Genomic DNA, 22500 nt, shown 5'->3' on the forward strand with positions numbered 1-22500 from the left:
ATGCTAATGCCAATGTTCTTCCACTGGTTCAAGTTGCTATCAAGAGGACTGAGTTATTATTATTATTTAGTAAATAGAAGTTTAGTGAAACAGTAGCAGGTACTTTGTAATGGTGACAGCAGCTTTTGTTAATGCTAATGCTAATGCTAATGCAGTGTTTACATTCATATAGTAGAGCGGACACGTCGTCGCTGTTTTGACTGTTCACACAGCTTAATGAGCAGACAGCCTCCAGCAGGGGGCGCTGCTGTGACTCCTCTAAGTTTCACTTCTACTTTGGTGTTAAACTTTTCCCGTCTTCTTTATGAAGGCCTGTAAGTGTGAACTCAACAAAGCAGTAAAGAAGCTGAAGAGAAGTGAGAAAAGCAGGATGTTTACAGCTTTAAAAAAAAAAACTACAACACAAAGAGAGAAGGAGACACAACCTCAGCACATCTTCAGCTCTTTATCTTCCACGTACGCGTCATTTGGGGAAAATCTTCCAGTGAAAAGCTCTTAGTGTGAAACTTTGCACTTAGTGACGGATGATAAAAAAGTAAAACTTTAAATTTCCCAACGGCGAGCTGAAGAGATGAGTGGAGAGCTGTTAGCATTAGCGGCTACATCTGCCTCTGCTGTGCGATGGATGGATGGATGGAGGATGGAAGGATAGATCGTTGTATGGATGTATGGACCGACAGATGGATGGAAGGATGGACAGACAGACGGATGGGCTGGTGGATGGATGAATGGAAGGATGAAAGGATGCACATGTAGGTATGTATGTATGTATGGATGTATGTATGTATGTATGGATGGTTGTATGGATGGATGTATGTATGCATGGAGGGATTACACCTCATGACATCAACAAAGACAAGCAGCTCTCTGAAGACTTCCCAGTCTGTGCTTGTGTGTTTAGTGTCCCTGGTGTCAGAATGTCTCCGTCCAGAGGACGGCGTCTCACCACGTAGAGCTGCTTCCACAGTGAGGCCCATTCCTGCAGCGTGGACGTCACCTCGGTCACTATGGGGTCCTCCAGCGGCGTCACCGTCTCGTGTGGCCTGTAAAGCAGAGGGACAGGTTTCATACAGAGGGACGCGTCCCGCCGCAACGACGCTGCAACACAAACGTGAAAAGAGGCGGCGAGCGACCCGGTGAACAGTTGACCCTGTTTGTCGACGCAGGAATTCGCTCCTTTGTGTGGCGTTTCGTACAGTTGAGCCGCAACAATGGTCGCTTTGAGGGGACGGCGCTTCGACGGCCGTCACAGTCCACTGGCGCACAGAAGTGGGACAAACCGTCCACAGACAATTAGAGTGTCCACCGCCAGAGACAATCCACACACACACATAATTTAAACTAACTCTGTGCTGTCATTTTAATCACCAAAATGTGTTTCAATCTCTCTCAATCAATACACTCAAATTATATAAGTTCTATAAGATGTTTGAAAGATTTTACAAGATGTTTGAAAAAGTAAAAAACAATGGTAACGTTCACAATATATGTAATGTTGTAGTACATGTTTCTAGCTTTTTATTTTACCATATGTTGACATCAAATATATCACTTCTCACTATGTCGCAATTAACAGGGTTTATTGTGTAGTCCTGTTGATAGCAGCTTATACTATTTGGTAAGATCAAACATACCACTGTTTACTCTATAAACAGTGCTGTGTACTGTATAGATGTCATTGTTTACCATCTAAATACCAGTGTTTACTGTATAAATCACTGCATGTGGTAAAGTCACTAAGACAGTGGTTCTGTCAACAATCATGTCATTGATTTGCCATTACTTGTTGAGAGATTAAAGGGGAAGCTGCATGTGGCTCTGTGTTCAAACACCTGGGGTTAGAGGAAGGAATGGGAGAAAAAGATGTCAAAAGGAGGATTAGAGGGATGGAGGAGAAAAGGGAGGAGGAGCGAAGGCTGTAAGATGAGCAGAATAGTGGAGAAGAGGAGGAGACGTGCCTGAGAAACAAGACGTGTAACGAATGTGGGTGAAATCAGCAGGCGCCCGACTCAGCAGGGAGGGAAGCTCATCAGCACGCCGTCTTTTATTAATTAATCAGCTGCGAGGCGCCGGGGGAAGAGGGCGGGAGGAAGAGGACGGGAGGAAGAGGATGGGAGGAAGGACGGGAAAAAGAGAATGGGAGGAAGAGGATGGAGGAAGAGGACGGGAGGAAGAGGGCGGGAGGAAGAGGGCGGGAGGAAGAGGGCGGGAGGAAGAGGATGGGAGGAAGAGGACGGGAGAAAGAGGACGGGAGGAAGAGGACGGGAGGAAGAGGACGGGAGGAAGAGGATGGGAGGCAGAGGATGGGAGAAAGAGGGCGGGAGGAAGAGGATGGGAGGAAGAGGACGGGAGGAAGAGGACAGGAGGAAGAGGATGGGAGGAAGAGGACGGGAGGAAGAGGATGGGAGGAAGAGGACGGGAGGAAGAGGATGGGAGGAAGAGGACGGGAGGAAGAGGACGGGAGGAAGAGGATGGGAGGCAGAGGATGGGAGAAAGAGGACGGGAGAAAGGATGGGAGGAAGAGGACGGGAGGAAGAGGACGGGAAATGAACATTTTACTCAAAACATTGACACACTGTGAAATGTGAAACAGTTTCTTAATTATCCTCAAATGCTCCTGAAATAGTGACGATCTGCTCGAACAGGTGAGTAAGAATAAAAATAAATAAATAATAATTATATATATATATATATATAAAGATCAGGAGATTGTATTCACGCCATAGACACATAGAGATGAATGTCATCAGCATAGAAATGCTATGGATGCATTCTTTAAACGCCTTATAAGTTACCCAACAGGCAGCAGTTAGAGGACAAACAATAAAGGACCGAGAAGAGAACCCTGATGAACACCACAAGGTAGAAGCGTATTTACATGCAGTGGAAAGTCGTCTAAATAAGAGACGAATCGGTTTCATGCTGTTCCAGATGCACTGACCTAAAATAAGCGGAACATTTACCTTCCTATCTAATGTCTTCTGAATGGAAACTTGACGAAATGACCCAAAAAACCAGATGTAAATCTGTTTAAAGACTTCAAAAAATGTCTGTAATGGGTTTCTCAGTTTTTAAATAAAGACATAATGCTGTGATTGTCAAGATTGCCAATAGACAAGATGCAGGCTTGTTTTACACCTTTTTTTTTTTTTTACTCTCTCACCTTTACAAACATGGCGCCACAGCCGAGTACTGTCAAACCTCAGTCAAACCTCGGGTTCAAACGGCGGACAGACGATCCGTTCGCTGCACTGACCCTAACAGGACCTGACGTGTAAACGAACACACTTTTCTCACAGCGCAAGAGGAAGTGAGAGTGAGAGCTGAGCCCAATCTGTAATTTGGCGCAAGCGTCACGGGGGGGTTCTCCTAAAAATGTCTGCGAGGTGAAAAAAAAAAAAAAAACATAACATGGCAGTTGTTGCACTGACCGACTTTTTACAAACAACAAGGCTCCCTATGACCTCTGGATTAAAGAGGCTTTTCTGTAAAATCAAATCAAGTGTGTGCTTGTTTCCACGCCGCCCATCGACTCCCGTTAGGATCAGAGCGACGACCTGACATGGGATTGACCTCCAGGTTCCCGTCACCATATGGAGTTTCATGCTTTTCATCTCAGATTATGGAGAAAAAAAAAATGCGATTCTTGTCGATGCATCATCCACTGATGAGATTTTACTATGATTCTGACCTTCTGATTGAATAAACCAAGTAAATGCTTGAGGTTAATGCTGAAGGGAGTGGGCTACCTATTGCATTTTTAAGATATGGACTTTGGATCGAGTGACTTCGGATTATTTTGATTATTCCAGCGATAAGGGAAGGGTTAGGGTTAGGGTAAGGGTAAGGGTAAGGGTTAGGGTTAGGGTAAGGGTAAGGGTAAGGGTAAGGGTTAGGGTTAGTGTAAGGTTAAGGTTAAGGGTACGGGTAAGGGTACGGGTAAGGGTTAGGGCAAGTGTATCTTAACTGCACACGGCCAGGCGTGGCGTACAGGCCATGTACTTACACCTCGTGTTGACGTAGTCCCGCCCCACGTTTTCTGAAAAACATGGCGGCCGTATCCCCCCCCCCAAAAAAAAACGTACGGAAAAAAAACATGCAGGGTGGGTTGTGACCGTCGCTTCACTGATGTAACTTCATAGAGCATCCACGCACACGAGCAAGGCACTGGTCTCCACTCTCTCAACTCTCCTGTGGTTTTTGCCCCGGGGCCTGATAGAAACAGTAAAGGATTCACTAATTCCAATTAATTTACCCTCACTGCCTTTAATTAAAAAAAAAAAAAAAACTCTTATGCAAATCAGGACACGCTCTGTTACTCCCAATAATCTGAAAAAAATAAAACAGCCTTTCTCTTCCAATCATTATGCAAATGTATTAAAATATGTGCTCTTGAACTTGAGAAAAGAGGAGGTTCATCCCTTATTTAGACGGACCCCCACAGAAAACTGGGATCTCATCGAATTAGCCTCTAAACGGCTTCGGCTGCAGCGGAGAGAAACGCCTCCGAGGACTAAAGGAAAGTCAACTACGGCATCAAGCCACATCCACAACGGAGTTGGAATTGTTTGGATTGTGCGTCTCTGACAGATCACAGACTTAAACCTCCGACTGGAGCAAAGGTTTTTTTTTCCAGAATCTTCATCTGCAACATGGTGACAAGGTCATCTGCTCTTCACATCTGTAGAACATCCGCGAGCCAACAAGTTTTTACAACAAAGGTTTCGTCGAGGCAATTATAAACAAGCAAGGCAGCAAAAAGACAGAACGGAGGTTTGAATAATTAAAAATGGGTTTTCTTTCTCCAGAATATTTGAACAAAAGTGTCTGTACTGCACTACATGAGGAGAAACTCTGCTGCCTTCAAGAAGACCACACAATATCAAAACATGTTTTAGATCTGGTGTGAAGTTCAGTGACAGTTCATCTTCACATCCTTGTTAAAAATGTACTTGTGTGAAGGACACTGAGACCAGTTCGTCTGACAAGTGCAGGAAAACAACAAAAAGACACGTGTTTCAGGTCTTTTTTTGTTTTTTTGTGGAGAACAGCAGGATGAGATTGATTTGGACTCCTTCAGTTTGTGAAACCGAACAAAAGAAGAGGAGTGTGTGATAATACGATAAATGGATCAAGCTGATGGCTTCATTTATCTCAGTGTGTGTGTGTGTTAGTGTGTGTGCGTGTGTGTGTGTGTGTGACTGCTTTATTCTTCACCCAGACTCAAACAGTGAGCTGCAGTTCTCAAGTAAACGGACCACCTAGAGGCCACACGGTGTATTACGCCCGCTGGACGTCTTCAAGGATGTAATTATTTCACCACGTTGACTTATTATTTACTCATTTTATGAAATAAGAATATTGAACCCTGCAAATTGATTTAAACGGGGCGCATCAGTTATGGCAACAGGAATTAAAAAACATTTGAAATGAGATGAATAAAATACAAAAGAAAAAAGGTTTACATTCTTTTGTTTGGTATTGTTGTTATTATTGACTGATTAATTAATTTATTCTTTATTTTCTTCTTATAAATTATGATGATTTTTATATTATTAATATTATCATTATTGTATTAAACAATTACTTTTAATATTATTATCTATTTTTTCTTCTTTTTATTTTTTATATCATTAGTTTTTTGTCTTATCTTATGTTCTGCATGTGTTCACTTTGTTGTGCTGTATTATAAATAATAAAAAGTTATTGATTAAAAAAAGAAGACATTTTTTAAGTATTATTAAAGCAATATATTTATAGCTTTATCATTCTTAGTTCCTGTTTCCACAAAAAAATGTTTTTAAGCGAAAACACTCTTTGGTTTTTTTCGATTCAGAAAAGCGTTGGCAACTTTTTGAAAATGATTTGTTTGGTTTGTTTCCACATTAACGGCAGCAACGCTGGCAATTGTGTAGTTTTCATGTCAGGCCACTAGCGGGTGCTATTTATTTGTAATAAAACCACCTATATATGCATGCAGAGAACAATACACTGTAAACATCATAGAGCCTTTAAACCGTCTTTCTTTGTTGTTCTGATCCACTCAGTATCTGTATGTAAGAAATAAAACATTACAATGAACCAATGTTGGGATAATTACCAACAAAGTGAGAAAACATCAGGATACATTCTGCTTTTTAATCAATATCCGGTACAAAATAATTGGCTTTGGTCATCCAATAACAAAAGTGAGGTGTGACGCCGGCGTTAATGACGACACAAACGACTGTAAATCATGCAGAAGATAAACCCAGAGGTTCTTTAGAACACGACGTGCATGGCGCCGTCTTCTGGTGTTTGCGAACTCACCCTCGGTTGGTGACGATGGCCTTCTTCAAGTGAATGTAGCCGGCAGGGAAAACTCCCTGGGGAGGCAGAAAGGGAAGAGAAAAACAGCAAGAGACGGATAATTAGAAACCAGGATCAAACCATCTTTTCCACAGCGACACTAATGAGGATGTCGTGAGAAGAGAGCGGCAGGAACGGCTGATTTCCACAACACCAACCGGCAATCAAACCTCTCACTGTGAGGGCGAGCGGCGAACCACTACACCACCGTACGGCCTCACGTATGGGCAAGTACAACTAAAATACCTTCTTCCTCTATTGGGTTGAACAGTTTGCATCCATAATGTTGCATCACCACCCCCTGCTGGTTTTTATCTTTCTACATTACACACCCCAAACAAGATCCTCACAATAGTTCAAGTAGCCAATAATACGTCTGACCTCCACTGAAATAAATTTACGCGACAATGTTATAAGTGAAAACGCATTGTTTTTGCATTTTTGTTGAAAAAAAAAAGAGCATCGCGTTTTTAAAATGATGTTTGTTTAAACAGAAATAGCTGAAACGCTGAAAACGATGAAGTTAGCATTCCAGGCCACTAGTGGGTGCTGTTAGTTTTTTGGTTTTTTTTTTTATCAATGAAACCACACACACATGTTCACAGAGAACAATACACTATAAATATTCACAATAGTGAGTACACACTATAAAACTATAAAGTCTATTTTGAACTGGGAATCATGAATCCCTGGAGGTAAACATTATTCTGTACCGTTGTCATGGAAACGAACATTGCTATGTAAACAGGGCCTGGTTACTTCTCAGCCCCAGGATATTATATTGTATTGTAAACTGCAGTTAAAAAAAATTATAATAATAAGTGTGTAAAACTTTACACAGTGATAAACAAATGTTGGATTATCAATGAATTGTTTACAAACATGCAGATCAAATGGTTTTATTATTCAGTAATATTGTGGATGTTCACAGCACCTAGGATTTTTATGGTAGACCGTACATAATTTACTCTGAAATGCAGCTTAAATGACATAGTGTGAGTATTTCTAACAATATCTGCTCAGGTCCTCCGCAGTGTGTATCTCTAACGTGGGACTCTGCCACCATGACGCCGCCGTCATTTTTTCCAGCGTCTTTAATGAGCGCCACTTCTTGCAGCGTGCTGTTCCCTTGAATTGAAGTTGCTGCTGGAGGCTCTCAGACTTTATCTTTACTGGCTGTGAACGGAGCTCGCAGTATTCCTCCTCAAATGTGGATGTAATTGGGTACTTTGAGTCATGAAATCTTTGTAAATTGAGCAACTGTGGGGAAGCCTCTATACAAATTGTGACTGCAGGGAAAAAAAAAAAAAAAGCTGTTGAATTTGCAAAGTGTCGCCGGTCTGCAGAGGGAAATTGTCACACTGTGGGGATTTTATTCATATTCCACCACATGTTTTAGTGAGGAGGAGGAGGAGGAGCACATGCCAATGTAGACTGGATTGTCCTGCATCAAGACAATATAGACCATACAGGTAAAAAGACCAGGATAAACTACAACAGTATACTATAAACTAATGAAGACCAACATCAGACATGTAGAGACTTGCATGGGCCGCATTATACCAGCACAGGGATCAGTATATAGACCTATTGAGTTCTCCACAAGTAGTCTAATTAAATCAATGTCTGATTGACAAGGTTTCCTCTTCAAAAAAAGCAAAAAAAAAATCCATCCAAAAAATTCATTTAAATGACCTACATAGTGTTTTATATGAAGTCTAGTGAGGTCATGATGTTGTATTACAGCAAAATCATATTTTGACCAACATTTTTGGAGTGTGATTTTTCCTCTCAGTGTCTGAGCGGCAACTCTGCTTCACTCAGACTTTAAAAAAAGAAAAAAGTATGCTGGTAAAGCATTGCACACGATGTGTAGATCTGACGTGTTCCCGGCCTGTTCGGGAAGCTGATCTGCTTCTGCCTGACTGAGACGTTACAGTAAAGTGAAGTGACGAGGCAGAGTGAGCGTGTAGACGGCTAATGTGGGCCAGGAAACATGCTAAACACACGAGAGCGAGGGGAGAAACATCCGGAGAGCCGGGGGGATCTCAGGGCGCGCTGACCTGTTCATAAACTTCCATTGTCACAGCTAACAAGGCTAAAGGAGCTAACGGGGCTAGAGGAGCTAACAGGGCGAGAGGAGCTAACTAGGCTCGAGGAGCTAACAGGGCTAAAGGAGCTAGCAGGGCTAAAGGAGCTAACAGGGCGAGAGGAGCTAATGGGGCTAAAGGAGCTAACAGGGTTAAAGGAGATAACAGGGCGAGAGGAGCTAACAGGGCTAAAGGAGCTAACATGGCAAGAGGAGCTAACAGGGCTCGAGGAGCTAACAGGGCTCGAGGAGCTAACAGGGCTCGAGGAGCTAACAGGGCTAAAGGAGCTAAGGGAGCAGTAACACAATGTTTTGTGTGTGTGTGTGTGTGTGTGTGGGGGGGGTGTTGTTGGGTTCCTAATTTAGCTGATGCTGTTGAAGCGCTGGTCGACTCACAAAGGTCATCTTGTTAGAGAGAGAAAAGAAAGAAAGGATGGGCAGAGATGAGAGGAGATAAAAATAACGTATATGGCGAGACTCTGGCAGGAAAAGCCGGCAGCAGGATGAAGCTCATGGAGGCAGAAAGATGAGCAGGGAGACAAACCAGGCTGCAGTGAAAATGTCACCCCCTTTCTACCCCCCCCCCCCCCCCCCCCCCGGACCCCTCGGCTCTGAATAGAGCACCTCGCCTGGTGTTGACCTGAGGCCAAACACTGACTCACTTCAGAGGAGCTGAAACAGGAAACACATGCGGGTTAAAGGTGACGTGGAGCAAAGACACTATTAGCAACCCGTTACTACTGTGAATTCTATTATTATTTTACAGTCGGAGAGCTGCCGTCTCCAGCATTGGCACGTGTCCAGAATACATCAGGTTCGTTACGACTTCGCCAAACTCCTGCCTACTTAACTAACTCAATCCTCCTTTGTTAAAACTAGTGATGCAAACATCTGGGCTGCGTTGACGCTCACATTTACTCGGCAATACTTTGAAATCGACGTCCCTCTATATAGCGATGTAGTTAGCATGCCAGGCCACTAGTGGATGCTGTCGTTTCTTTTTGAAATGAAGCCACACACACACTGTATGTATGCAGAGAATAACGCGCTATAAATAAGAATGGAGAGAAGATGGACATTCGCATGAGCAGAAAATGAAGTTGGATTGCTTTATCGCGTAACTTTCAATTATAAAACTACCAAGTCTCGGGACAATGCGGACCCTCTGGAGGCAAACAATGTTGTTATTGTCCATCTACTATACTTGCACACGTGCAGAAGAACTATTTACTACGGTCGTGATGTGCATGCGCAGCAGTAGCAGCGTTTTCATACATTTACATTAAGACAAGAGTTTCAGAGTTTTGGAAAAGTTAAATTTTCAGTCACATTGCAGTGGTCATTATTGGCCAGGCCACTAGGGGGCAGAGTAAACCGTTCATGTTTTTTGCTCCGGTAGAGGCAGCTCAGTCGTTCTGCCCCATAGATGAATGGCAATAAGAACTGCCGTCTTATTTTCTTGGATCGTACAGTGGTGAGGACTCTCGGTGTGGGAAGAGAATTGAACATTGGTATTCGAGTACAACTACTGCTCCGGGAGCGAGTGAAAGTACAAGAGTCTGCTTTGGCAGACGTCTTTTGTGTGGAGGGTGAACTGAAGAGGGGTGGGGGAAACGTCTGCCTCCAAAAACTGCAGAGCTAAATCATTTATGACCCTGGGTGTTTTCACCACTGGTCAGCAGCGCAGTTACAAAGAGGATCAATTATTTAACAGGCTCCCACAGAGAATAAAGGAGCAGAACGGAGAGGAAGATCCTCTTCTTGTGACAAAACTTAGTTCGCGGTAAAACAAAACAAAACAGCAATACTATCTCTATTAGAAGTGGATGTTTGGTTCCTGTGATGCAGACAAAAGGCTGAAAATCAGCCTGTTCCACAAAGACAAAGACTGTTATTTAACAAGCAAACCCTTTTTAAAGTTACATAAAACGGAATAAATCGGATGAAAAGTCATGGTGAACACTTCCACCTGATTAGAGTGGCCTTGTCTTATTGGAGTTTGACGCGCGACTCTGTCGACCATCGGACGCCGTATCGCGCTCACGCCTGTTACATAACGGCCTGTTTGAAGAAACACGAGAAAAATACAAGTCGAGATCATGTTGATTGCATCTGGCTACTCACACACAGCAAAGCACTATTTAATTAATTATTTAATTAATCTGATCACTTTATTCAACATCGTTCTTAAGCTTTATTCTTAAAAAAAAAAAAAACTTTACTGAAATAATAATAAATAACGAAGCCGCTTCGTGCCGGAGGTAGACGATTCATATAATGATAATGTTACTTTGATAATTATTGCCCTCATTTCCTTCATTATTTTCACTAAACACCTCCAGCGAGCCACTTTCCTCCCACCCAGAGGAATCCCTCCTGCCCAGGATCCGCTTTTCACTCGCGATTTATTTAATGGTTTCCAAGTAGTTTCAGTGAGAGGAAGCTGCAGCTGCACTTCATCTCAGACTGTTTAAAATTTTTTTTTTTTTTATCATTTTATTGTCGCCCAGGATCTCCTGTGGCGTCGAGCGTCGCTCGCCGTCCTCGCCGGAGGAAAGACGAGGGATTGTGAAGCTCTGAAGTCTGTAATTTGAGACACGGCGGCTCGACGATGAAATCACTGTGATTATAACACAAAGTGTTCCACTTCCTCTATTGTCGAGAGTCACGCCAGGGTTTTCCGCGTTCGCGCGTCTCTGAACCCGAGGCCTGCATTCGCAGTGCTGACCGTCTCGCTAACGCATTTCAATGTTTCTAATCTTGCACAAGCTAAACAGGAATTAGAAATGTGTTTACTTCAATATCGTCGACTGTCGTCGTTTTAATGTTTTGGAAGTGGAGGATGTGAAGAAAAACTCAGACGTGTCTTTGCGTATGATTTATTTAAAATGTTTACATTGGGTGGGACAGGCTGGTTTTTTTTTAAAGTCGGTCACTGCGGAAACCAGAGACGCTCTCTTGATGTTTCAGAGCAGAAACTTCAACTTCATCAGCTTCAGTCAGTTTGAAGATGGAACTCAAACAAGGCCGTTTACACCGATTCTGCTTCAGATGAGGACGTTTAATGAGCGTTGAGCAGGTTACTTTAGGTGGGTGGTCATAATGTTTTGGCTCATGTGTGTTGGGGGAAACTCTGGACACGAACTGTGTTTGGAAAGACGGGGAAAATCCTGTTATGTCACAGTTTATGTTTGGATTTTTATCATTAATGGCAAAGAAAATGCAAGTTTTTGTCATTTTTTTTCTTCTCTTTCTTCAACTTTACACATATTATGTTCAGGGTTCGGCAAAATAAGATTAACTTCAGCCTAAACCCTTCGTTCGTCCTCTGTTTTTTCTTTTTTTCTTTGTTGTTGCATTTTGTATTTGGTTGACCGAATAAACGAGTGAACTGAAAGGAGATCCCACCTTTTAAAGAAGCACTTTCTGCTTCATGGAGACAAAAACCCTGAAGGACGACGAGACTCCGTCAACCTTTTGAGTTGAAAAATAAAACGATGCGAGTGAAGACATGAAACGGCGCGTTTTCAATCCTGACGTGAGCATTTGATCCTCTGAGGCGGCAGAAACTTTGTTCCAGAGACACAATCGTTCGATTTGCATGAAAGCTTCAACTTTTCTCCTGATTGTTCCTGCTGGGAGGTGAGCTGCAATAAAATTATTTACTATTTATTTACTATTTAGCTGGGAATCGTTCATCCTCTGGTTTTCTAGAGACGCAGCAGAGCAACACCATGAGACACTTTCACTCACAAGCTATCAGAAATCAGAAAAAAACAACTTTATTTATCCCGGAGGGGAAATTAGGTGGGCAAAGAGCGATACATAAAAAGGCAGGAGAGAAATGGTAGTTGCTACTGAGGTAGTAAATCCAAGTAATGACCAAATAAATTCCACAGTTGTGTGCAGCAATAAATAAAAACATTTAAATATAAAAAACCTAAAAATGTTAATATATATATTAATAATAACAATGATAACAGTATAATTAGTATAGTAATAATTAGAATTACTATAATAGTAATAGTAGTAATAAATTTTTTATTTATTATTGTTATTATTATAATTATTATTATTATTATTCAATAATGATAATAATAGATTACAAATTAATAAATAAATAAATAAAATAGCTAGTTTCTTAAAAACAGTTGTGTGCAGCAATAAATAAAAAAACTAAAATATAAAAAACCTAAAAATTTTAATATATATATATATATATTAATAATAACAATGATAACAGTATAATTAGTATAATAATAATTAGAATTACTATAATAGTAGTAGGAGTAGTAATAACAAATTATTAATAATTATTATATTATTATTCAATAATAATAATAATAATAATAGATTACAAATAAAAATAAATAAATAAAATAGCTAGTATCTTAAAAGCAGCAGATTTGCAGTATTGCACAGGACACACTGGTTATTGCACATGGACAATATTGCACAAAAACTACAAATATAATTCCAGGTTACTGTCACCCCTTCGAGTTCTTGAGGAGGCATTGGGGACAAAAGTTGCTCTCCTTCTCTGGGTCTATAAACTATAAATAGATTCAACCTCAATAATGCAGGAGTACCTGAATCCAGGAGAGCTTTTCTAAAATGACTTGTATCGTGCATGTAGCTGTCGCTGTAAACGCTCTCTTCACAATGGTTATGCAACCCTCTCTTTCAGAAAAGCATAACAACAAAAATTCAAGAACGCTCCGGTTTTAAAAACGTAATCCAGCGGCGACAACAGCTGGACCAGCGACCTTAAGGAGATTAGTCTTTACAGCACAGAGAGGGGGAGTCTTATCCGGCGTTCAGGCAGACGGGAATTTGGGGAAAGTTCTCATCGGGGGAACGTCCCACTTCTGGGTTAAGAGCTTTTCACAGGACAAACACATGACATGGAAACCGCTGGAAAGAGGAGAGAAGTGACTATATGAAGCAACAAAGACGTGGAAATAGTTCAGGGGGTCGGAATTAGTGCTTGAGCAGGACTCTGACGATACGTTAAAACCTTAAATATGCCTGCAGATCACTCTGGAGTACTACAACCTGAGTATTCAGTTACAGAAAAACACTAAAAAATACAAAATGTGTGCTAGAAGAGTGAGACTAACATTTTTATTTTACACTTTTTCCTCAAATATCGAACACTAATACTGACTGTGGAGCTCCAGCAGTAAAGAGTTGCTTTAATACAGGACACGACGACAAGGACATTTATTTTTTTATCTTCTGTAACTCAAATACTTTTTAAAGATGTAACTGAGTCCGTTAATGAGTGTAACTCATGCGCTGTTCCGTCTCATACCAGTAATGTTTGGATGTTTTCAGATTTCAGCTTCAGTCTTTATAAAGTCATGCTTCATTCAAGGTTTTAAATCGCGTGTTGATTTTGTAGAGTTTAACTTACTTCCGCAAAATTTCTTGTCAACCCTCAATCAATTAAAAAAAAAACTGTACAAAGCTGTGATTTTCACAAAGTGCAGGGAGGAAGGGCTATAAGGATGATTTATTATTTATCTTTATTTCTATTTGCTGGTTTGTTTTTGTGTTTTGTTTTGAAGTATGTTCATGTAGAATACAAAGGTACAAATGAACCTTTGATGTGAATAAGCGACAAGATTCTTCCTTCTCCTTTTGGGCCATTATTTCTTAATTATATCACTGTTTTGTTTTGTTTTCTTTTGTCTTGTTTGCTTTACTCTGTTATGTTTGTTTTTGTTACGCACCAACACGTCCGAAATAAACGACACTAAACTAAAAACCTCCATTTGGTTCACTGATGAATTCCATTTTTTTCTTCTTTTTTTTAACTTTATATTTAGAGGAACCTGTGAGGAATTCTTCCCACTACTGAACTGATTTATTAGATCAACTGTGACCATAAGCTGGTTTTGTGTTCCTCCTTGTCGCCGAGACGAAGCCAGAGTGTAAAATGTGTTTTCATTCATCCCCACTGCAGAGCGGCAGAACCTCGCTGACTCCCGCTAAAAGCCTCTGATGTAGCTTTAGAAGGATACAAATAAATAAATAAAAACAGAGAGCATGGAGGGCAATGGGCCAGAGCTCAACACAAAGGCAAGCTTTTCTTTTTTTTTTTTTATTATGAAGGCCAAAACAAAAAAAAAAAAAAGAAAGTGTGTAAGCTGCTGATCCAGACATGCTGCTTCAAACGGAGACAGATGGGTACAAGGCCGTGAGTCACAGAGCGCCGGGTCGTGGAGGCCGCTCGCTAAAAATCTGTCCGGAGAATTCTGATTGCCTCATTAGGCTGCGCTGGATTCATCCACACGCCACACAAACGCTCTGGAGGCGGAGAGACGGAAACATCTCGGTTTTTCAAAATAAAACCAGCCCAAAACAAAGAGTCGAGACACAGCGTCCGTCCACGCGAAGCTGTAGTAGTCACACCCAGCCTGAGGGGGGCGCTGTAAGACGTGTCGAGATGCATGAGAGTCAGAAGGTATTCGAAATTATACAATAAATAATAAAAAGGACCGTGTTGCGCTGTGATGCTCCAACAGAATCTCTTTCTATTTATGATGATTGACTCTTGAATCTTTACGAACAAACAAAACCAGAAAAGCGTCGACCGACAACGAAGGAGGATTTTCACTTTGCGTCACACCGGATTTACATTTTGCTTTTGTTTTGTTGAGACAGGAAGTGCTTTGATGTTCATGAGCCTATTTTGTTTGACTGAATCGTGAACCCTTCAGTGACGTACGTTCAAACCGAAGTCTCCGGATTCATTGAACAAACTTCCGCTTCAAAACGTCGCCTGTTGTTCCGAGCATGAAAACGATCCAGGAGTTGAATAACGACTGACAGTCTGACGCTTCCGTGGGAGAAAAGAACTTCAAGATTTGAAGTTCAAATCAGATTTTCCCTTCAAGGATCCGACTTTTGTTCTGTTTTCAGCGTGAAGTCGTCGTTTCAGAGACGACGTCAGCAGAACATCGTTTTGACTTCATGTCAAGCCAATCATTTCACCTTTAAAGGTGTCGCTCCATCACTTCTTTCTCCATCACCTCCCTCTCCGCCGACACCACCTCTTCCTTCTCCACCTCCACCACCTTCTCTCTCTCCACCTTCTCTCTCTCCACCTCTACCACCTTCTCTCTCCACCTCCACCACCTCTTCCTTCTCCACCTCTACCACATTCTCTCGCTCCGCCTCTACCACATTCTCTCGCTCCACCTCTACCACCTTCTCTCGCTCCACCTCTACCACCTTCTCTCTCTCCACCGCCACCACCTCTTCCTTCTCCACCTCTACCACATTCTCTCGCTCCACCTCCACCACCTTCTCTCTCTCCACCTCCACCACCTCTTCCTTCTCCACCTCTACCACATTCTCTCGCTCCACCTCCACCACCTTCTCTCTCTCCACCTCCACCACCTCTTCCTTCTCCACCTCTACCACCTTCTCTCTCTCCACCTCTACCACCTTCACCACCTTCTCTCTCTCCACCTCCACCACCTTCTCTCTCTCCACCTCTTCCTTCTCCACCTCTACCACCTTCTCCCTCTCCACCTCTACCACCTTCTCTCTCTCCACCTCCTCCCTCTACACCTCCCTCTCCACCTCCCCCACTTTCTCCCTCTCCACCACCTCCTCCTCCACCTTCTCCGTCCCTCAATGAAAACATTAATGGCCACTAGACTTTGTTGTTTTGTGACGACGTCGTCATTCTTTCTTCAGTTTATGTTGTTTTGGTAAAAAAAAAAAAGTGACAAAGGACCAAATTGAAAGACGATATTTAGACATCCTTGCCAGACGTTTCATAACAGCTTCAGTTTGAATGATGCATTTTATTACATGTCAGAAGAACTAAACCTGATTACACCATAATCAAGAACTCTGTTATGTTTCTTGTTTGTGTTAGTTTATCTTTGTTGTGTACCGACGTGTCCGAAATAAACTTAAGAAAAAGAAAAAAAAAAAGTAAAACAGGAAGGTCAAACACATACGGATGAAAACCAGCGACTCTATCTCATCATATGAAAGGAGAGGATGAATAGATATAAAGTGTGAATGTGAAATTGAGTGGAAGCTCTCAGTCGGTCTCACCTTGACATTTGGCTTCCTGGTTGAGAATCCTCGGTACCATCCTGAAAAGAAAACACAAACAGCAGTGACTAAGACGGACGAGATTCGGAGTTAAAAGCAGCGATGAGTCAGCGGTTTGACGGCAGAGTGACTCTGCATGAAGCATTTCGGCACAAAGAGACATTTAATTGAATATATTCCACCTTGAAGATACGAGAGAAGAAACGCGAACCAAAAAAAAAAGTTGTTAAGTTTAAAAAAAACAGAAAGAAAGAAAGAATCGCTGCTTCAGATTTAAAGAGTGAGGATTTTTCCAGCGTAAAGAAACTTGAGAAAAGAAAATGGATTCTGTCTCTTTAACCTCGTTAACGACACACATGACAGACGTGCAAACTGCTGATGAGCCAAAACATTATGACCACTGACCGTACGCTCCCACAGAGACACCGTCTGAAGTCAGGATTCAAAAAAAAAGGAAAGCGTGACGAGCGTGAGCTCCGTCTGTATAAACGTACAAAGAGACGTACTGTATAAAGAAGCAAAGTGTGCAGTGACGGAGGTCTCGGCAGCTCTTTTCCACATGGGGGCACATTTATCAGATTCCTCTGTGGAGCACGAGACCTGTCAGAGACGTCCGCTCGGCTCGGGACGATAAACCCTGACAGCCGAAACAAGAGCCGCATCCAGGGACTAAAGACGTACAGGAGAGACATCCACACGTCCTCCCAGACAGCGGGGGACGCCATTTGTCTCCAGCCAGGTGGAAATAAAGACGGATTGTGGAAATGTAAAGGTTGGGTGACTCCTGTCTGAGGCCTCGGTGAAGGGAAAGAGAGAAATCTATTCATATATATATATATATATATATTGTTTTATGTGGAAGTATTTATGAGAGAATGTCTGACGAGCTGCCGATTTATCAAACCCTTAAAGGTTTATTACCTCGTCGTCTCTAAAGCACCACGACACTTATTTTATCCTCCAAAACAAAGACTTTTGAGGATAAATCAGGAAAAAGGAGGTATAAAGTGACGAGCCGCCGAGTCGTTTTTGTGACGGAACGACAGATTTAACCACTTCACCCGACGTCTAGACCTTCGTCTCGTCGTCCCGCGATTCACTCCTCAGCGGCTCCTCCGTCACCCGATTTAAATCAGGTGACGGAGACGTTAATTGGAGGGTTAATTAATGACCAATCAGGATTCATTCACCGGCCTCGTCGTGTTTACTCCCCCGTCTCTCGTCTATATGATAATGATGTGCGTGTGCGTGTGCGTGTGTGTGTGTGTGTGTGTCAAAGCAATTTGAAAAAATAAAGCGTGTGTACAGGCTTTAGCATATAGACTGTACGATTTATTGACTCCCAAACTGTGGCGATGAAGTAAATTCAAATTAAAAGTTTTCACTTCAAAGTTAAGTAATTGAGCTTGTAACTATTACAAATCCTGCACACGTGCCAGTTTTTTTTCTCTCCCTTGAAGTTAGTTTCTCATTGGAAGGTGTGTTTCCTAATGACCAAACCCCAAAATACAAATAGAAACAGACTTCAACAAAGACGATTTGAACATGGATTTTTTTAAGTAGTAACAACTTCATTATTATGTTGATGGATGGATGGATGGATGGATGGATGGATGGATGGGTAGATTGATAATAAATGCATGGATGCATGGATGGTTGGATGGATGGATGGTTGGTTGGATGGATGGATTGATTATAGATGCATGGCTGGATGGATGATGGATGGATGATTGGTTGGATGGATGGATGATTGATAATAGATGCATGGATGGTTGGATGGATGGTTGGATGGATGATTGATAATACATGCATGGATGGTTGGATGGATGGATGGATGGATGGATTGATAATAGATGCATGGATGGATGGATGAATGGTTGGATGGATAGATTGATAACAGATGCATGGATCATCCATCTATGCATGGACCATGGATGGATGGATGGATGTTGGATGGATGCATGGATAGATTGATAATAGATGCATGGATGGTTGGATGGATGGATGGATTGATAATAGATGCATGGATGGATGGATGAATGGTTGGATGGATGGATAGATTGATAATAGATGCATGGGTGGTTGGATGGATGTTGGATGGATGCATGGATGATGAACGGATGGATGGACAGACCGATGGACGGATGGATCAATACATGAATGGATAGATGGATGGATGGACAGACAGATGGATGGATGGATGTACTTTAAGAATCAAGACCAAGAAATTAGGTAGTTATTAATAAATGTAAAATAAAGATAATAAAGGTACAGATCCTATAGTATTTTTGACGTTTTTGTCTCTGTTGAAGTCTTTTCACTCCATCTCGGTAAAGAAAACGGTCTGAAGGGAGACGGTGAAACACTGAAGAGCTTAAAACAAAGTGTCCCTGCTGGACGGCGGCTTCCTGTCCACGATCTGCTCGCCAACATAATTAGAGCGTCTCTGCGGTTCTGGCCTCTTCAGGCCTTCTTCACTCTCCGTCCTCTAAATTGCTGCTGCGCCCGCATAATCGACGTCTGATGCTTTCTCAAGTGTTATGACGGCAATCCATATTTAGGGGAGTGGAGGATTGGCTTTCTGTAAGCGTGCCTGTCATTTCCATTCCACCATCACAACGTCCCCGGGGATCCCTTTCGGGAGGGGAGGGGGGGGGGACAGTGTCCCTGTACAGATCTAAAGTATAATATACATTAATAGTAATTTATAGCTGAGGACACAGATTCATACATGCAGAAAATATTAAATACATATTTTATATTTTCTTTTTTTATGAATCTGTGTCCTCAGCTCTAAAAATATTAAATATATATATAAAATATCTCCTGTGGTGCAAAAATACAAAACGAAATTTCCTGCTGATTTACTTTAAACCGACTTTCTACAGCCTCTTGACGTGATCCTGAAATGAGTAGAGTAGAGAGCTTTTATTCCTCGCCAGGGGGAAACACAAACTTACAACAGCTCAAGGTAAAAAGGTGCAGAACTTATAAAGTTAAGGAATTAAAATATGTAAACATGTGTACAAATATAAACAAGAGCAAAAAAGAGCACCAAAAAAATAGAATATGTAAAAAGAAAAAAGAAAACAATCCAGTAAAAAAGAAAAATCCTCTAAAAAAAAAAAAAAAAGCGTAAATTGCCAGGATTGATATACACACAGTGTAGATAGGTAAAAGAGATTTACTCAGAAATGAGTCAAATCTTCATTTAAAATGTGATCGTTTATGTACAGGAACACCGTTTGTGTCTCCAAACTCTTTAAAAATAATTAATGCATAATAATAATTTATGCAGATTTACATGTTAACTGTTCATTTAACATGGTTTCTTTTTTTTTAATGTGCTGTGGCATTTAATAAGAGAAACTGAACCAAGTTGTGGAAACGATTGATTTTTTTTATTATTTTTATTTTTTAAGTGTTTTCCATCAATAACTGCAGAACGAGCAAACACGCCCTCCTGCTGCATCGACCAGCCCCATCGCTTGGAGATGCCATTCAGTCGATACGGTCGGGTGAAGAGACCAACAACAGGCAAGCAAAACAAATACGATACTCCCCCCTTAACCCCCCCTTTCGCTTTCTGCCCCCTGGGGGGGGGGGCAGCTGATAAGTTGGGCCCTGGTGGGGCAATTAGGGGCCATTTGCACCCGTTATGTGAGTCACTTTGTTTTTTAACTGGACACGTCAGTGATGGCGGCAGCGTAACTCGACACGCTTTTATTTTTCTTTTAATCTGGAGCTGCGAGGATGAACAGACCCTGATGCAACGGGGGCAACAAGCAAAGGAGAGCTTCAACCAGAGAAAGTGGAAAACTACTAGTGTCGTGGAAATATATAAAAAAAAATGAAGAAGCAAAAAATTGATTTTCTTTTGCTCCTGCTTTGCGGGTTTTTTCTTGTTTGCACCATTTTACTGTTTTGCACAAACCCACCAAAATAAATTCCACATATTGTGTAGTGTAATATTCACTAGTACAGTGTAATACTTACTAGTACACAGTGTAGTATTACAGTGTAGTATTTACAAGTACACAGTGTAGTATTTACTAGTACACAGTGTATTATTTACTAGTCTACATTGTAGTATGTACTAGTACACAGTGTAGTGTTTACTAGTACACAGTGTATTATTTACTAGTCCACATTGTAGTATTTACTAGTACACAGTGTATTATTTACTAGTCCACATTGTAGTATTTACTAGCCCACATTGAAGTATTTACTAGTACACAGTGTAGTATTACAGTGTAGTATTTACAAGTACACAGTGTAGTATTTACTAGTACACAGTGTATTATTTACTAGTCTACATTGTAGTATGTACTAGTACACAGTGTAGTGTTTACTAGTACACAGTGTATTATTTACTAGTCCACATTGTAGTATTTACTAGTACACAGTGTATTATTTACTAGTCCACATTGTAGTATTTACTAGCCCACATTGAAGTATTTACTAGTACACAGTGTAGTATTACAGTGTAGTATTTACTAGTACACAGTGTAGTATTTACTAGTACACAGTGTATCATTTACTAGTCCACATTCTAGTATTTACTAGTAGACAGTGTATTATTTACTAGTCTACATTGTAGTATTTACTTGTACACAGTGTAGTATTTACTAGTCCACATTTGTAGTATTTACTAGTACACAGTGTAGTATTTACTAGTACACAGTGTATTATTTACTAGTCCACATTCTAGTATTTACTAGTAGACAGTGTATTATTTACTAGTCTACATTGTAGTATTTACTAGTACACAGTGTAGTATTTACTAGTCCACATTGTAGTATTTACTAGTACACATTGTAGTATTTACTAGTACACAGTGTAGTATTTACTAGTCCACAGTGTAGTATTTACTAGTACACAGTGCAATATTACAGTGTAGTATTTACTAGTACACATTGTAGTATTTACTAGTACACAGTGTAGTATTTACTAGTCCACATTGTAGTATTTACTAGTACACAGTGCAATATTACAGTGTAGTATTTACTAGTACACAGTGTAGTATTTACTAATACACAGTGTAGTATTTACTAGTACACATTGTAGTATTTACTAATACACAGTGTAGTATTTACTAGTACACAGTGTAGTATTGACCATATAAGGTCTATTTTTCCACATTATTCAACTGAAGCCTCCCAGGTAGTGAAGCTTGTTCTTTCCTCTCCGGCTCCACGTCTTTGGAAAACACGTGTGCTCTTCTATTAGGAATCATACGGTAGTTCTTCTGCCCAGGAGCCGGTCGATGGACAACGACTGCAGCTCTCTGGTGTCCAAACTTTTGGCTTAATGTGCACCAACGGATTAGAAGAGAATCTTTGAACTCTTCTCTCAGCCTGAAGAATATCTACGGGTGAAGTTCCACCTCTGCCGCCACAATAATCAAGGACACACTTCCTGTGTGAAGCCTCCCGCCCACACTGCAACCCGGCGAGGCTGCGAGGCTTACCTTCACATTTCTCCAGGATCTGAACCGTCTCTCCCACCTCCAGAGCCAAACCTTGACTCACCGAGCCCCGGAAGTTGCAGATCACTGTCGAGAGAGAGAGAAAGAACGAAAGAATGAGTGGGGAGGAAGTCTCATTGGCTGCGGAACGTCTGAGGAAGAAAGTCTGATTGAGTTTTAACATTTGTGCATAAAAAGGAAACGTGGATTTTCAGCCACACAAACAAGGGAGTCGCGGCCTGAACGCGTCCGTCCCGTAGCCGGGCTGAACCGGCTGATATCTCGACCCCGGGGCGACGCTCATTTGGCGAAAGCTGTTCTGAGAACTGAGCTTCATTCACACTGTTTTCCTTCGACGGATCAATCTGCACGCGCTCTTTTGCTCCCGGCAGCCTGGCGTGGCGATCGGCGACACTCTTTTAGTTTGAGATTTGCCACGCTTGAAGTCACGCGCCGAACAGAGGGCAAGGTCTCAAGGTCTCAAGGTGTCAAGGTCAAGGTGTCAACGTGTCAAGGT

At 41.5% G+C, this 22500-nt stretch overlaps 1 protein-coding gene across 3 annotated transcripts in view; it reads right to left on the reverse strand.

Annotated features, from left to right (window-relative positions):
* Positions 1-22500, reverse strand: part of LOC308129802 (dedicator of cytokinesis protein 3-like) — a gene marked incomplete at both ends in the record, with an annotated part of 109850 nt that overhangs the window by 58370 nt on the left and 28980 nt on the right. For all 3 annotated transcript variants that reach the window (XM_080495889.1, XM_080495888.1, XM_080495887.1), the window contains 4 exons: positions 947-1043; positions 6310-6365; positions 16517-16557; positions 21987-22070. In XM_080495889.1, coding sequence (XP_080352015.1) covers positions 947-1043; positions 6310-6365; positions 16517-16557; positions 21987-22070 — 278 coding nt within the window. The remainder of the gene's footprint in view (positions 1-946; positions 1044-6309; positions 6366-16516; positions 16558-21986; positions 22071-22500) is intronic.

Source organism: Blennius ocellaris (assembly GCF_963422515.1).
Source record: "Blennius ocellaris genome assembly, chromosome: 4".
NCBI lineage: Eukaryota > Metazoa > Chordata > Actinopteri > Blenniiformes > Blenniidae > Blennius > Blennius ocellaris.